The sequence below is a fragment of the Artemia sp. Qi Xiang Cuo genome, chromosome 6, assembly GCF_049724085.1.
Source record: "Artemia sp. Qi Xiang Cuo chromosome 6, ASM4972408v1, whole genome shotgun sequence".
In the NCBI taxonomy this organism is placed as follows: Eukaryota; Metazoa; Arthropoda; class Branchiopoda; order Anostraca; family Artemiidae; genus Artemia; species Artemia sp. Qi Xiang Cuo.
In genome coordinates this window covers 20,436,011-20,452,410 of record NC_142799.1, presented here as the reverse complement: position 1 = coordinate 20,452,410, position 16,400 = coordinate 20,436,011, and the positions used below count along the sequence as shown (strand labels likewise).

The window sequence follows — 16,400 nt, the reverse complement described above, 5'->3', positions numbered from 1 at the left end:
CATAACAGTCGAGTTATAAAAATGCAGTATTTGATCATTAAATGACCCATGGTAAGACAACTTGGTAGGACATAATATTACCCCAAATAATTCTGGGGTAATCATCTATTACCCCAAAATAATTTTTTTATCTACAAACTTGACTAAAGAGCTCAGATATTAGATCACATCATGATTAATTCCTTTAGGTTAACGTAGACGCTGAGTGCTTTTATTCTTTCAAATACAGATTTCACCTATTTCCAAGTTTCTAAGAGGGAATGTTATTGGATGAAATATCCTAGTTTAATTAGAATTTTGAAAGATATAAAGATGGAAACTTTTCATCTTTTGTTTCTTAGGTGACGAAGAAATATCTCATAATGCCTACCAGACAGGGGCGGATCCAGGATATTTTTAGGGGGGCGCAAAATAGGTTGATTCGATAAAAACAAATGTAGGGGGGCACAAAATAGGTTGATCCGATAAACTTGGGTTAGGAGCAAGTTTAATCAACATAAACTTGAGTTAATTAACTAAATTACACTACTTTAGACTACACTAGGGGGGGGCGCGCCCCGCCCTGGATCCGCCACTGCTACCAGATGAACTCAACTATGGAGGAAACTTCCAAATCTTGGATTGTAACTTCCACACTTGAATTCAAAATTAGACGAGATCAGCATAATCGCATCCTTCGCTGTGTCTCTGAACACGAAGCCCTCTTAGAAAAGAAATTGGAAACTGGAATCAAGCTGAACGTGCAATGTGAGTTCTCTTGCTTGCATTTCTTGCTAGGTTCGGGGGTTTCCGTTAAAAAAAAAATTACAGGAATATATTTTCCTATGATTTTTCTTTTGGCAGAAAATATTTCCTATGTTTTTTATGTATGTTTACATCTATGTATGCGCAAAAGAGAATTGTATTGGCAAGGAAGGAGAATTGGTAATTGCGCAATGGCAAGACGACTAACCATAAATTAATTTCTTTATAGCAGCAGGGGCTGATTCGCACTGGTATGACATCATACACTAGGAAATATGAGGCCCGTTCTTTAACTCATCTTTGTGCTAAGATCTTACATCTTTTGACAACGAAAGCTTAAAAGTGAAATCTTAGCACCAAGATCTTACATCTTTTAGCATTCTTTTGCAAACGTATTTCATAATTCTGCTCTGATCAGCGGTTTTAAGAACAATGAAGAGTATATCATCAAAGTTCTCTCATCATTGTTCTATATAGCAGAAAGATGGCGTCTTTCACACTTTTTGCTAACATCAGTAAACTGCAAGATCTTAAAACAAAGATGGGTTAAAAGAACGGAAATCTTTGCATAAAGATGTGAGATCTTAGATATAAGATCTTAGTGAAAAATACCGGGCCAATTATTTTATAAATACACTTTACATCATTAAATCTAAATATCCTTGTTTACTTCATCGACTCTATAAATAAATTGGGTTTGTAAACAAATAAATTGTGTTTCTAAGGTTGCAAACTCAACTACTGCGGAAATAAGTGAGTCAAATTCCAGCATGACTGTAGATATAAAACAAATGAAAACTTGGAACAGAAGTTTTGTAGATACTAGCGCTTCAGTCCCTGTTGAAGAAGAAAGTATTTCACCCAGAATTGGAAGTGCTAGCTTTTTTTGCGAGAAAAATTAAGCAATTAAGCTATTTTCTCATCTCAATTTTGCAACAGGAAGATTAACAGCTGCTGGAAATAATTTTTTTTTTCATACGGTAATAGACTGTCATTTCGGAAGCAACTAACCATACAAGCTTAATACGGAGGTAAAATAAGAAAAATTTGAATAATCCTTCTAGCCTAAACTTCAGAATTTTATATGTTTTCTCTCTTTAGACGTAGCTTGTCAGTATCAACTCGTGTATTCCAGTTGCAAGATACAACTACTAGGAACTTCTAGAAGTTTTGTTCGCTTTTTGGTTTTCACTCTTATTTCGTGAATTTTATCTCATATTTGAAATTCTTTTATCTTAACTTAAACTTATGTTATTTTACTGGCTAATATTGGATATTGTCAAAAGTTTCTTTCAGCTAAGAAGTAAGTTTCCTTCAGCAAAACTTATTTCCTCTTCATCCCTTTTGTCGACGGCTTTGTTCTTTATTGCTGGCTTTCCAATCAATCCGTCATTTGCTTTCTTAGGTCTTAATTTACGTTTTCAGCATTTCTACTTAATAGTTTTGAATACCGATTACCTCATCGATTATACAACAAATCAGATAGCACTGTTCAGAAAAGTTATAATTAAAATACGAGAAGTCACCTTATAAAATTTATAAATTTATCTTCAAGGAATGCAGCATACTAACAATCACAGCGGTTTATATCAAAAGGTACATCTGTGTTATCGAACCAGCACAACAAACTTAATAATAAGACACAAGAACAAGAAATCGAAAATCATACAGGGAAATTTAAAAATAAGATTTTTTAATTTTCTAAATTTTTTTTTTTCAAGCTTTTTTAATTTTTATCCTTTAAATTGATAAATTTTCGTAAGCTGATAATAAGGATATTAACCTGGATTTGCTAAGCTTATACTAATCTTGACTAACTATTTTAATTAGGCTTGACTAAGGTTACTAAGCTTGACCTGAAAACCAGATGAAAGTAAAAGAAAAATACAAACAGGAATAAAGATAAATTAAAAGGCTAATAACAAATCAAAAAAAAATTATTTTTTTATGAAACATTCGCTTTATTCTAATCCCGGAAAAGAAGAAAAAAAAACTCTGACTGTGAGAAACAAGTTTTATAAATTATAAATTTATCTTTTAAAGGTATGCTGCATACTAATCAATCATACCGGTTTAAATCAGAAGGCACATATGTGAAATCGAACCAGTATAACAAAGTTCACAAATGGTAAAATATAATACTAAGGCATAACAACAACAAACAAAAACATACAAAGAAATATATCACTAATATTTAGTAATTTTTTAGAATTTTGAGCTTTGTCAGTTTTCAGTCTTTAAATTGAGATATTTTTTGTATACTGATACTAAGGAACTTGACTAGGCTTGACTAAGCTAGCTTGACTAGGATCACTAAGGATGCTCAGCTTATAAACTGATAAATTTGTTGTAAGCTTGTACTAAGGATTTTGGCTAGGCTTGACTAAGATTGACCAGAAAACCAGATGAAAGGAAAAGCAAAAATTAAATCAGGAATAAAGATTAATAAAAAGGCTAATAACAACTAAAACAAAACTGTTAAAAGACAAAACATGAATTGTAATTTGGTTTCATTGAGATTCCGAAATTTTGGATGGCGTGTCAATAGGGCCTGATATTTTAAAGCAGATCAGCGTACAAGAAATAACCATTGTTCACACTAAAATTCAGCAAAACCACGTTTTTATTCCAAAATTTATCGTTATCGTTAAAATCTCCCTTTAGTCTACCTGCTTTGAACCAAGCCGATAAGAGAAGTAAAAAATACCTAAAGGTTGAATATTTGCTTCTAAAATAAGAAAACAATATCTTAATTTGCTAATTTAATGCTAATTTATAGTTCAATTTGATCTGTAATTTGAAATATTAAATTTAGCGATTAGGACACAGTGCAATTCAATAATGTAGCTGCTATACTTCAAACAAATGACTAAATTTCTTTCAATGACTAAATTTCAGTTGAATTAAAATCGAATATCGTTTAGAGTTTCCAAGTATTTCCTTAATCTATTTCAGAATGATTTTTAATTCTACTTGAAAACGATGAGTACTTCAGATATAGCCAGATGGTAATCACAAGTGCTTTATTAAAATCTTACCAATTCATTGGCTTATTCACTTGTAACTAGTCAATTTTACTGGATATATAGTCTATTCCATTAATTCTCTTTTTGGCCTGTGTTTTTTAGAAGAAGTCATTAAGGTTAGAACAAATAATACCATCAAAATTTACTTAAGCCGGGGTGTATTATTTCTTTGTCATAAGATAAATCTGCGCAAACATTCGTTAGGTATAAATAATCCCTCTGACATTACTTGTATCCCTCTATATAAATCCACTGCCATTCCTTATTTTTTTTTCTTCCTCTTGTAATTTATTGTCAATATCATTCAAAAATTAAAACTGTGAAAGGTTTATTATACCCGGTATGTGATGCTCTTGTCTCAGAAATATTAGCCTGTACGCTTGTTTTTTTATCTCACCGAAGTAAACAATTTCTGAGAGTATGTTGCTAATCTCTTTACAGATAAAATGAAATAGAAACAAAATTAACAGGTTAAACTTTTAGTAAAAACAATGAAAAAGATATATACTAATAAAAGTCCAAAGATTTTGGTGTCCCATTCCAAAGCCTTTAAGGCTAAAAAAAGAAGAAAACCTCCTCGGGTATATCTTTCTCCTTTTCATCAGTATTGGTGGGAGTCTCCTCTTGGTTGGCACGAGCAGCTGTGGCGGAAGTCTCCTCTTGGTTGGCAGGAGCAGCTGTGGCGGAAGTCTCCTTCTTTGGTTCCTATGAAAGAATATCAATAATTACATCAGGTTATTCGCCAGGCTATTGCGGCGTTAAGTATATCTCCAAACCTTATAATGCAAGCAGATTGCATATTAAGAATTAATATTGTAGTCAAAACCGAATAAAGACAAGAGAATCAACATTCTTTAAAGAAAAGGGTTAGATTTTTGAGAGTTATCAGACGTGGCATATTTTTATTGTGCCAAAGACATAAAAATGAAAAAAATTTGAGGCCTGAATCCATTTTAGGTCTATTTATATCTAAAAACTCCAATTATCTAAGATTTTTCTTTAAATTGTTTGAAAATTACTGCCACTGGTGGTGCCTTTTTAAGTGACCATAAGATTGGAGGGCAACTAGTCCCCCTCCCATCCCCCTGTTCCCCTTAAAGTCAAGCGATCACAATTTTCAAAATGTTGAAATACTCATTTTGTTCAGCTTAGTTAGAAGCTCAGTAACTGTGCCCCTGGGGATAACATGGCCCCACACTGCCCCTGGGAAAAGGTCTCTAAGTCATGAAGTTGCAAATTGTTAACGTATAGCATTTGTTATTGGGAAGTTTACCGAAACTTTTTTAGGGGGGAGGATTTCCACCAGGGGGATTTTCCTCGGGAGACTTTCGCGGGAGTGAACTTTCCAGATGGAATTTTACACTCAGGGAATTTGCCAGAAGTCCTATATGAAATTATTTTTAATTTTCTTACTTTCTCATTGCCAACTCAATTTTACAATTGGACATGTTAAGGAGAATCGTCCTCGGGAAATTTTAACCGGGCTTGAATTGTATATAGAGTATCTTTCAGTTGGGAGGGAATTTTCCACGAGTGAATTCCTCCATTGGGAACTTTTCCACGGGATAAATTTTCCATTGGGAACTTGCTGTGGGAGCAACTTACTACTAGGGGGGGGGGGAGGGGCTGTTTCCGGGAAAAATTTTCCATAGAGGAGGGACTTTCTCGCATGATTTAAAAACAATAAAAATTTAAGTATTTTTCAAGTGAAAGTGAGCTAAGAAAAAATTAAACTTAATTCAAGAATTAACAATGAGTAAAAAAAAACTCTTGCTCAATTCCTTAAAATTGAAGATTGACCATTAAATCTTCCAGATAGATTACACTTTGGTGGAGCCCTCTCACGATATTCTAGGACCACTGGGTCGATACGATCACCCCTGGGAAAAAAAAACAAAAAAACAAATACACAAGCATCCGTGATCTTTCTTCTGGCACAAAATGTAAAATTCCACAATTTTGTAGATAGGAGCTTGAAACCTCTACAGTAGGGTTCTCTGATACGCTGAATATAATGGTGTAATTTTCATTAAGGTTCTATAACTTTTAGGGGGTCTTTCCCCCTTTTTTCGAAAATCAGCCAAATTTTCTCAGGCGCGTAACTTTTGACAAGTAACATTAAACTTGATGAAACTTACATATTTGAAATCAGAATTAAAATCTGATTCTTTTGAGGTATCTATTGGTATCAACATTCCGTTTTTTAGAGTTTCGGTTACCATTGAGCCGGGTCGCTCCTTACTTACAGTTCGTTACCACGAACTGTTTGATGTGTAATTTTGCCAGATTCATCAACCGTAGATTTAATTCAATCGTATTTGCAAAAAAAGTAAGAAAAAGGGGCTCTTCAAGCCACTCCTAGCTGAGTAGATTGATGCGCTGGATTTAGGATCCTTTGTCCGAGAGGACGAGGGTTCGAATCCTAGTGTACCCAATTGGGACGGGGTTCAGTGGCGTGACTCTGTAAGCTCAGCCAGAGTCGACCCAGCTTCAAATGGGTACCTGGAGAAATCTGGGGAAGGTAATAAGGAAGGGTGTGCGAAAGCACAGGATGGTTGGCCCCCAACCCCCATGGCACTTCCTGGCTGAAGGGCCAAGAAATGGAGATCAGCACCGCCGGTAGGGACTGTAAAGTCCAATGCTGTATTCTTTACCTTTACCTTCTAAAATCCACGCAGCATTTGTTGGCAAAAGCAAGCTAGCCACAATTGTGGGAACTTTCTGTGGGAGCAACTTTCTACTAGGGGGCGGGGGTGGGGCTTTTTCCGGGAAAACTTTTCCATAGAGGAGGGACTTTCTCGCATGATTTAAAAAACAATAAAAATTTAAGTATTTTTCAAGTGAAAGTGAGCTAAGAAAAAATTTTCACCTGCTATCGCCCGCAAGAAACTTTCCAGATGGAACTTTGAGCTAGAATGGAATTGTCTGGGGAAATTTCTCTGCCGAGGGGGGGGGTGTTTTATGTGGAAAAAACTTACCATTTAGGAATTTTTATGGAGGGAAGCTGGATCTCCCGGCATTATTTAAAAAGACCAGAAATTAAATATAAAATAACAATTTTTGTTCAAATCAAAGTAAGGAGCAATACCAAAACTTAAAACGAGCCAAAATTATTACGTATATAAAAAATATTACCCCTCCTCAAGACCTTGCGCTTTATGCTAAAATTTGACATTGTGTCCGAATTCTTTAGGAACGACTCCTGAAACACATTGGCCGTTTAATTAGTATAACAAGTTTTTTTTAAATCCTATAAAAAAAAGTCGCATTGGTATGACATCATACACTAGAAAATATGATATGATAAACATACTTTACGTCATTAGCTTTTTTCCAGCCATAGCAAGAAATCTAAACAAGCCAAACTGTACAGAACATACAAAAAGCTATAAAAAAAACAAAAGCTTTCAACCAATTTTAAGTAATTAGATCATATCCAGCAGTTTTTATAAACAAACAAGGAGCACAAGAAAAAAAAAGATTTAAAGTAAAATATTTTCACGATATAACGCAGCTAACACAAGCCAGTTTTGACAACAACGTAAAAAACGGCAGTAAATTTGAAACCAATGGAAGGAGAATCAACAAATTATGTTTAAGAAGTCTGGCTAAGCAAGCCAGACTTCTATGTCCACGCAGTGAGCATTTGAGGGAGGGGGGACTGGCTAAGCAACTGATTGTATTTTTAACAAAAAAAAAGAGAATTAGACCCAGTATGCTTTATATCCCTCTCGTCCTAAATAAAGAACGTAAAAATGAAAAACTAATGCATTTTAATAAATTCTAAAATACATAATGTAAATTTTTGCAGTAAAATTACCTTGAATACGCCAGTGCTTCTTTTTTCTTTTTTAATTAGTTCCCTAAGCCTGCCTAACAGGGTTGTAATTGCAACCGGTAATTCAGACACAAAAAAAGTGTAATGTCTTAGCAGATGGCTTGTATAAAATTGCCTATCTATAAAAACGAAATTACATCAAATGAACGATTTTTAAGCAAAAATATGAAAAAAGGTACAATTTTCCTAAAAAAAAACTAGAAAAATACGCTGATTTAACGAATTAAATGCTTAATATCTTCGAAAAAGATCTAAAATGACAAATAGTTCCACCTAGCAAACTGGCAGTGACTCATACAACATTTAATGGGGAGCAGGAAAGGAGCAAGAGGCTGGTAGAACTAGATAGCACTGAACACAGCAACAAACTAAAATTATTCTATGTTAGTAAAGATTTTCCTACTGTGAAATCACTGCAGTAACCAACACCACATCAAAATTCTGTTCTTAAGCCAAAATATCTCGAATTACTTGAACTCAAATAAACCAATGAACAAATAAATGATCAGAATGAGAGTTAAGGTGAAAAAATTGAGATTGAAAAACACATCTTGGTCAACGATTATACCATGTTTCAGACAGTAAGTATGGGGAATTTTGAATGTATTTACTTTTTTTCGCTTCAGACCATTTCAATTGCAGATACCCCCTCCCCGTAGCCATGGACGAGAGGATGCCTACTCTCTACCATTTTATGTGTTTTGAAACGCCACTTATTCTACCACACATAGAACCTTCCCTCCAACTCCTGTACACATATTTTGAAAGCAACAGCCCCACAAGTTTGTCTTGAGGATCACAAACTATGAAATTCTTGTGGGACAATTTGATATTTATAAACGTCAAATGTACAGTCCAATTTATCAGAAATAAACTAATGAAAACAAAATAGTTAAAGAATCCAAGACTTTTTGCGCTGCTACCAAAACAAACGTTGCAAATTGGTAATTAAAATGATCACTATCATAGGCGAACGACAAGAGATGAAACTCAAGGTGGATTCTCTCTCAAAAGATGCAATTACCATCTAACTTCTCACATAAAAACAAGGGAATGTTACTGGGTTCTGATGTTGAAATGAGGCAGCAAAGTATACAATATTAATAGATGTATCACAGAAATACTGTACAACACATAAACCTGACAGGCCTCTCCCTATTGATCCTAGCCACTAATTGAAAGAAGAACTTGAGCCAGTGTCTATTTAAAATCACAGCACATAATTATGAAGTTTCCAATGTTTCCTGCATGTGTGGTAGTAACTATTTGTCAATTCAAAATAAAGAATAATTCTTATAAATTTACTACAGAAATTGTTGTTATTTTCTCCTAAAAGAAGGAAAAGCTACAATTCCCGACCTTATTGAGCTACACCACAGGATGTCACAAAATATTTTGTAAATAAACAAGTTAACCAGTTTTCAAACTACTCAAATAAACCAGTTTTCAATTTTGTTGTTTTGAATACAACATTTTCTAAGAAACAGGCAAAAAAGAGGCAATGTTCCATATAAAATCAGGAACTTCTCAGAAATATAGAAATATTTCTGTTTAATGGGCCTAAAACAAATATCTCCTGCTGTCAGGGGAAGGGAAGGTAAAAAGTATATTTGCTATAATGATAACGAGCATAAGGTATTCATTCTTGGATATTTACAAGATATTCTTCATACTCTTTGCCCAATAATAAAGCTTTTGCTCATTTTTTGTTAAATATTTGTAAATGATATTTATTCTAGATTTTGCGAACATAATCATTGGGTTTTTCATTTTCATTGATTTTTCCTTACCGTGTTTTTAATATATTGCTGACCTGCCTTAAGTCAGAACAGACATATCTTTACCAAATTGAACTGAATTAATAGATCTCAGTCAGCGTAAACAGCAGTGTTGCCTTCAAATCAGCGCACTTTTTAAACCCATTTTTATATAGAAAAACAACACCTTCGGCGCATTTTTGCTCGAAAATGGTACCCTTGGAGCCTTTTTGCTTTCATGGCTGCACTAGTTTATATCAGGCATTAACATCAGACGCTGGTTAGACGCATAGATGTGTAGTCAGTCGAAAACGGAGAAGTTGTCTAAAATAGCAAAAACTGCGAAATTTGTGCAATATTTTATTTTTAGTTTTTCTAGTGGAAAATATCTCCAGCACAACCTTAGGGGCGTATGAATTTAAATAAAACAAGAGTTAAAATGAATATTAGATATTAAACTAATCTTAAAGAAACTTTTTCTGATTGGAATACTCATGCCTTTTTAGACGAATTATAAAATAGCTGAAAAAGTAGTTTTAATATTTTTGCAATTTAGCTTTTTTATTGACCTTTTGTATTAAATTCAAGCTTAGAATTACAAGGAAATAAACTTATTTTTGATTTCCTTCTATTAAAAGAAACAAAAAAAAATTGCTCCCGTCTGACTATAATCCATTTGAAATTGATTATTTTAGCTTGTTGAGCTTCCTTTTTCGAACAAAGTCAATGTACTGGTAATTGAAATGAAACAGAGACAACTAAACAATAATGTTAGTGAGAATGTTTAGCAAGTAGTCAAAACCGAATAAAGACAAGAGAATCAACATTCTTTAAATAAAAGGGTTAGATTTTGTGAGTTATCAGACATGGTATATTTTTATAGAACCGAAGACATCAAAATAAAAAAAATTTTGGAGCCTGAATCCATTTTAGGTCTATTTATATCTGAACTCCAATTATCGAAGATTTCTCTTTAAATTGTTTGAAAATTATAAAGTACTCTACACATTCACACTGCCACTGGTGCATTGCCACATTTTTGTCAGTGTGGTACTAAGAAAATAAACACACAAAACTGATTGGTTAGATTTGACAATGCTTTTCATCGGAAAAAAAAAAAAAAAAAAAAAAAAACAAAAAAAAACGTGTTGATGCCCCAAAGACAACTACACCTAAAAAAAGAAAGCTGCGCCTTCTTAAGATGTTCGGTGTCAAATTTTTAGCTTATTTTTTTCTGATTTTTCATCCATGTATCTTCTCTTCAAATTCGATACATATATATTTATTCAAATGATAGTTTTTACTATGTTTTAAATATCTCTAATGAGGCAAAAGCACAGAATGAGAAGAGCAAGAGGCTTCTTACCTGCCGTGACGTCGCGGAAAAGCCTTCAGAGTTGTGTTCTAGGGCAGGGATTAGAAATTCATTGTTGACGCTGATTGTTGTAACAAGCTTGTCGTCAGCCTTCTTCACAATCTCATCAACCGCTTCAGTTGCAAAATACGTCACTTCAGCAGCAACTTGCTTTGCTTTTTATATTTCTTGTAATTTTAGACCTGCATCTGCAGAAGCTTTTCCAGCCTTCTCTTTAGCTTGTCCGACAACTTCTATGGTTTTATCCTCATCTTGTTTGTTTTTTCCTTCGGGAGATTTCTTCAACAGCACAGCGGTATCTACAACTGCTTCTTTCAACACTTCGACAACGTTTTCTACTTCAGCTTTAGCACTCCTAGTTTGTTCCTTTCCTTCATTCTCAGCTTTTTCAGCACGTTCTGCTGCTTCTGAAGCTGTTTTGTCGATCGTTTCTTTTGTTGTGACAGTCTTTTCTTCAACAAACTGTTTACTACTGGCAGCCTCTTCATTAACCTTACGCATTTCGGGAACAATATCCTTTGGTCGATGGTCGATGGATTTTGCCTTTGAGACTTTGGCAGACTTTGCACCTTTGACCATTGAGCCAAAAAAGGATCTTTTAGCTCCATCACCGTCTTTTGACATGATGGGCGTAGATGGAGGAGTTAAAGGGGCCTCTTCTGATGACTTTGTACACATTAGACAAACAAACTAGAAAGAGAAACAGAATGCTAAGTAAGCCACCAACAATACTAGGATCAATATAGCCAAAATTAAAAAATTCCACGTTACAATTTTTGCCAATCTTTTTATTTCTCTCCCAGCCCCAAAGCCCGTCTTGTAGCCACTCATCTGCCAATAATCGAACTTCATCAGCTTTTGGATTAGTCTAAAAAAATTCGATTTTATTTTTCTATAATTTACATTAGAAATATATTTTACAAATTTCACAGGTATCGAACGCATGAAAATGGTCTAAGGGAGGCACTCCACTAAATTGCACCCACGTGATCTCAAGCATCCTACGGTCCCAAGTCCGTAAAATGAGGAGGGTTGGGCGATGGGCTTGCGACCTATCCCCGTAAAATTCCAAATTGCAAAAGAAACATCGATGACAGCCTCGGATACCCCACTACACCATTTGACGACAACCTCAGCACGCCCACGGACACGATTTATGACAGCAAAAACTAATACAAAATTTGGATTTTGGAATGTAAGGACACTAAACCAGCTGACAAAACCTGAACAAGTACTCAGAGAGATGAAGAAGTATATGGTACACAGATTTAAAAAAAAAAATGATTTGCAAAACAAGTACAAACACATGATAACGTACTAAGAACTAATGCCAGAATCAGTCAGAGAGTTTAAAGCTGACATGTAGTAGATACAAATAAAAGCCACTTGAATTTTCCAGAATGTTGTGTAATCTGCACTAAAACATCTTCATTTAAAAAACCAAAGGGCTTATCTACTCCATAGGAGGTAGGGCATATTTGCCTTGATTAGGACAAATAATGGTTCGGCCCCTCTAGCACAAAGACTACCGAATATAATTTTATGAACCATGCATAGAAAAAGCTAGGTTTTCCGCCTGCACATTGTGAAACCTACAGATTTTTATTATTTACACCTTTCAGTAAACAGCTATTCTCACGAAAAGCTGAAGAACTTTTTATTCGCTCGCCTGTAAAATAAAAAAAAAATATGATAGGTGCCATTGGGCATTGGGCATGACAATATCGACGGTTGCGTTTACATTTGTGTAGTTTGAAGAATCGGTTCCAGATTATTGGCAAAAACTGCTATAATTTTATTGTTATTACTAATTATTGTTGTTGTAGTCTGATTGTTATAGCTAGTAAAGGGGCAACTAAAAACGAATAGAAAATGAATAACGAATAGAACAAAAAACGAATAATAACAAATGTGACGGGTTCGGGTAACAAACATACACTTCTCAATCCCCCTCCCTTCTCCACTGGGATCCCTGTCTACAAGCCTATTCGTTCAAACTGTTGATAACTGTTATGAAAGTCATCAAGCAATTAATCTCGAAAAATCCTCTTTGCTTCAAGTCAGCTGCTGGAATATAGGCAAGGATGGAAATTATAGAGATCAGGCTAATGGCAGACATACACATTTGATAATTGAAAACCAATTGACAAGTTAGGCTTCCTAAGTTAACAAAAAAGGAATTATTTAAATGGTAAATTATTAGCTCTCAATTTACTCAAGAACAGATGGACTTTTATGCCATTACCTTTCGAAAATATCAAGTACAAACATGTAGTCTCTCCAGCTTTTTAGAGGTTTACCCTTTGCCCCCCCTCCCCTAAAACTTACTGATTAAGAGTTGATAGTAGTTTCTGAACTGGCTAATGGTCACCTTAAAGAAATTCTAACTTTGAAAGACAATTATGGCATTACTGTATTTATTTAAAACCAAAGAAAAATATATATCACTTTTCATCCCTTTTTTCTGTCTATTTTGTTTTGACAAGTTTCTTTCTGGAGTTGAAAACAACTCGCCAAAAATTCATTCGAAATAGATTTTCCTTACTATATTTAACAATAATAATTTTCTGACCACGTTAAGGATTAAAGAGAAAACGATTGAAAAAGAATGGTAAAGTAGATGAAACTTTATTGATTTGAAAAAGAGCTTACATCAGACAACACTCACCAGGGGTCTTTCGGATGGAAGAAATAACAGTTTCGCTAATTGGTACCAGGTTTAATTTAAGCTTGTTTAAGTGAATTTACAATAAACCGCTTTCTTGTTTTAACCCCACTGCAACTTAAAACGTTATCGAGCGTATTCAAAGCCCGTTTGAGCTTAAAACCAAACCTAAAAAGAAAAAAAAACCGAAGTTGCACCCCTGCTCAGGAAAAACACAAAACCTTGTGTTTTTGAACAAAGGGGCTTTACTTCCAGTTGAGGGCTCTTTGACAAAATGAATCTGATTGCAAATTTTTATCAAGAAAGTCCCCTTTTTGGGGTGTTTCACCCTCTGTGCTAAAATTATGGAAATTACACAATACTAATGTCTTTTGATGGGCAACTTCAAACTTTATAAAATTTTAAAAATATTTAATTATCATGACAATTAAATTTATTGGATGTATTGTTATAACATTCCATTTTTTAAACACAATAAACACTGAAAGATTATATAATAAATATTAAAAAACTAATATAATAAACAGTAAAAAATTCAAGACTTACCTTTAATGACATCCAATATTTCTGGTGTGCATTCAAAGTGTTGTAGATTGACTGCCTTGCCGTTTCCTTCAAGGCACGGTCAACAACTGGAGATGGCAGTGGATCCCCTAACAGAGCTTTCGCTATCATAGTCATGGAGTAACTAACGGCTTCTGGATTATAACCTCCTTCCAATATAACAGCCATCCTTCCCTCAGCAAGCGTTGATAAAAGTTGTGTCATCCGTCCATATCCCTCAGGTTTCACTAGGCATTTGCCAAGTGGGTCACCTCTTGCTGCATCCAACCCTGATGCAACAAGTACAAGCTCAGGATTAAATTCGCAACCGACGGGAATTACAATATTGTGAAAGGCTGCCAAGTATTCTACGTCCCCCATTCCCCCATCCTTTTCATTCCATGGAATGTTAATGTTGAAACCTTTGCCTTTGCCTTCACCCGTATAAGTATAATTAGCATCTGACAAAAAGGGGAAAAGAGTTATCTAAAGAGTTAAAGAGGCTGAGTTACAAGGTCGAACCTTAAAATGTACAGGGATTAGGAGGCACAGTTGGGGGCTGCCGCCCCCAAACCCCCGCTTTCGCAGCCTTTAAATAAAAAAAGTTTTTTAAACTGAAAGTAAGGAACGACAATAAATCTTAAAACGAACAGAAATTATTCCGTATATGAAAGGAGCTGTGCCCTCCTCAACGCCTCGCTCTTTACGCTAAAGTTTTATTGTTTAAAAAAAAAGTTTGAGAAAGTCAAACTTTAGCGTAAAGAGCGAGGCGTTGAGGAGGGCACATCCCCTTTCATACACGGAATAATTTCTGTTCGTTTTAAGATTTAATGTCGCTCCTTACTTTCAGTTTAAAAAACTTTTTTTTTAGTTAAAGGCTGCGAAAGCGGGGGTTTGGGGGCGGCAGCCCCCCAACTGTGCCTCCTAATCCCTGTACGTTTTAAGGTTCGACCTTGTAACTCAGCCTCTTTAACTCTTTAGAAAACGTAGTTTTTTTCAAATAATCAACATTAAAATAACCCAATACTTGCAAATGCAGCGGCAACGGGTCGGACAGAATGCACTAAACCAAACTCAGTTCGGCTAATAAGAAGCAAGTTGTCAGCATAAGCTGACAAATCAAAAATCCGAATTATTATTTGAAGTTTTGTTGTGGTTTTTTTATCTTTTGTTTTGTTCCACTGCTTTATTTAAATTAAACAAGTGTTTTTCTGTCCTACTTTTTGTAAAAGTTAGTAAAGAATAAGAAGGAATCAACAAAGAACTACTTGGCTGTAAAAGTTAGTAAAGAATAAGAAAGAATAAAAAAAAAACTACTTGGCAGTAAAAGTTAGTAAAGAATAAGAAAGAGTCAACAAAGAACTACTTGGCTGAGTCTTTTTGATAAACCAATGACACCAGCAGCCCAGATCACCCTAGCGTTTTTAAGTCTTTTAAATTTTGGTTTGAGCCGCCCCCCCCCCCCCCCCCTAATAAAAAAGGAATGCAAAATCACAATTAAAATTATAGAAGTAAATACAGATATTGTAAGAATTGCTTAAGATTTATTTGTAAAATAAAGGAAGTTGGGGGACATAAATATTTTCTTAAAGTGGGTCGTTTGTTTTGGGGGAGGGCCACTGGTGAGGATTCCACGCCACTTGAAAAAAAAAGGTTAACGGTTGAATGAATGAAAAAATCTGGGACAGTCATTTTAGGGTCCCAGATATTTTGCTTTTTTTTTTTTTTTTCATTTGAAAATTGAACAAAAAAAAAAATAAAATAAAAATGTTGTCTGATTACCAGCTTAAATTTTTGTGGAAAATCTGGAATTAGTTGGATATTGGGCAGTAGGTTAAAAAGCATCACATGTCAAAGTTCATGAAAATACATACCTTCACTGTATTTTCGTATAATGATCCTGGTTTTTCCATTTTTGCTTTTCCTTCTTAATTTTAACCTGGCTTCAAAACTATAATTAGGAAATACTTCGCAGGAATTTAAATGTTAGTGTGCTTATTCAAGAAATTCATTCCACTATAGTCGTAAAATGAAGGAGAGCAAATTAGGATACTACACTAACAAACAAGAGGTGTTTTTCAATTAACCACTGACTTCTAAGGCAGAGTAACATATTGCTAAAAAATTAATAGCTATTTAAGTAAGTAAGTAACAATGGGTTTATTTAAAAAAAAAAAAATATATACATCATCAATTCCCTGAAGCAATGCTTGTGCGGGAGAAAACCCACCTAAAAAATCAAAAAACCAAGAAACCAAAAAAAAAAAAAAAATAGAAAAAAAAATAATAATAAAAAAAAAAAAAAACAGATTTAGCTATGCAAGCTAAATCTGGCCTATTTAGTGATTTTATCAAGTCCACAAAATTTACTAACATGTTAACTTAAGAAGGTAAACCCTTTAAGGATAAAAACAAACTTTTTGATTAATCTATGTCAAAAGAGAAATCATTT

The 16,400-nt window shown here is 34.4% G+C and overlaps 1 protein-coding gene across 1 annotated transcript; it reads right to left on the bottom strand.

The window, feature by feature from the left end:
* Positions 1-3,301: 3,301 nt before the first annotated feature.
* Positions 3,302-15,861, bottom strand: LOC148950966 (protein deacetylase HDAC6-like). The gene is made up of 4 exons (XM_089090969.1): positions 15,823-15,861; positions 13,952-14,434; positions 10,732-11,430; positions 3,302-4,475 (listed from the first exon to the last, which is right to left on the bottom strand). Exons 1-3 carry the CDS (start codon positions 15,859-15,861, stop codon positions 10,900-10,902), a joined length of 1,053 nt encoding a protein of 350 aa, XP_088947095.1. The 3' UTR covers positions 3,302-4,475; positions 10,732-10,899.
* Positions 15,862-16,400: the final 539 nt, after the last annotated feature.

Coding starts and splice junctions, on each gene's coding strand:
- LOC148950966 (XM_089090969.1), bottom strand. CDS start 15,861: ATGGAAAAACCAGGATCATTATACGAAAATACAGTGAAG. Junction 14,435..15,822: donor TATACGAAAATACAGTGAAG/GTATGTATTTTC, acceptor TTAACTCTTTAG/ATAACTCTTTTCCCCTTTTT. Junction 11,431..13,951: donor AATATTGGATGTCATTAAAG/GTAAGTCTTGAA, acceptor TTCTCTTTCTAG/TTTGTTTGTCTAATGTGTAC.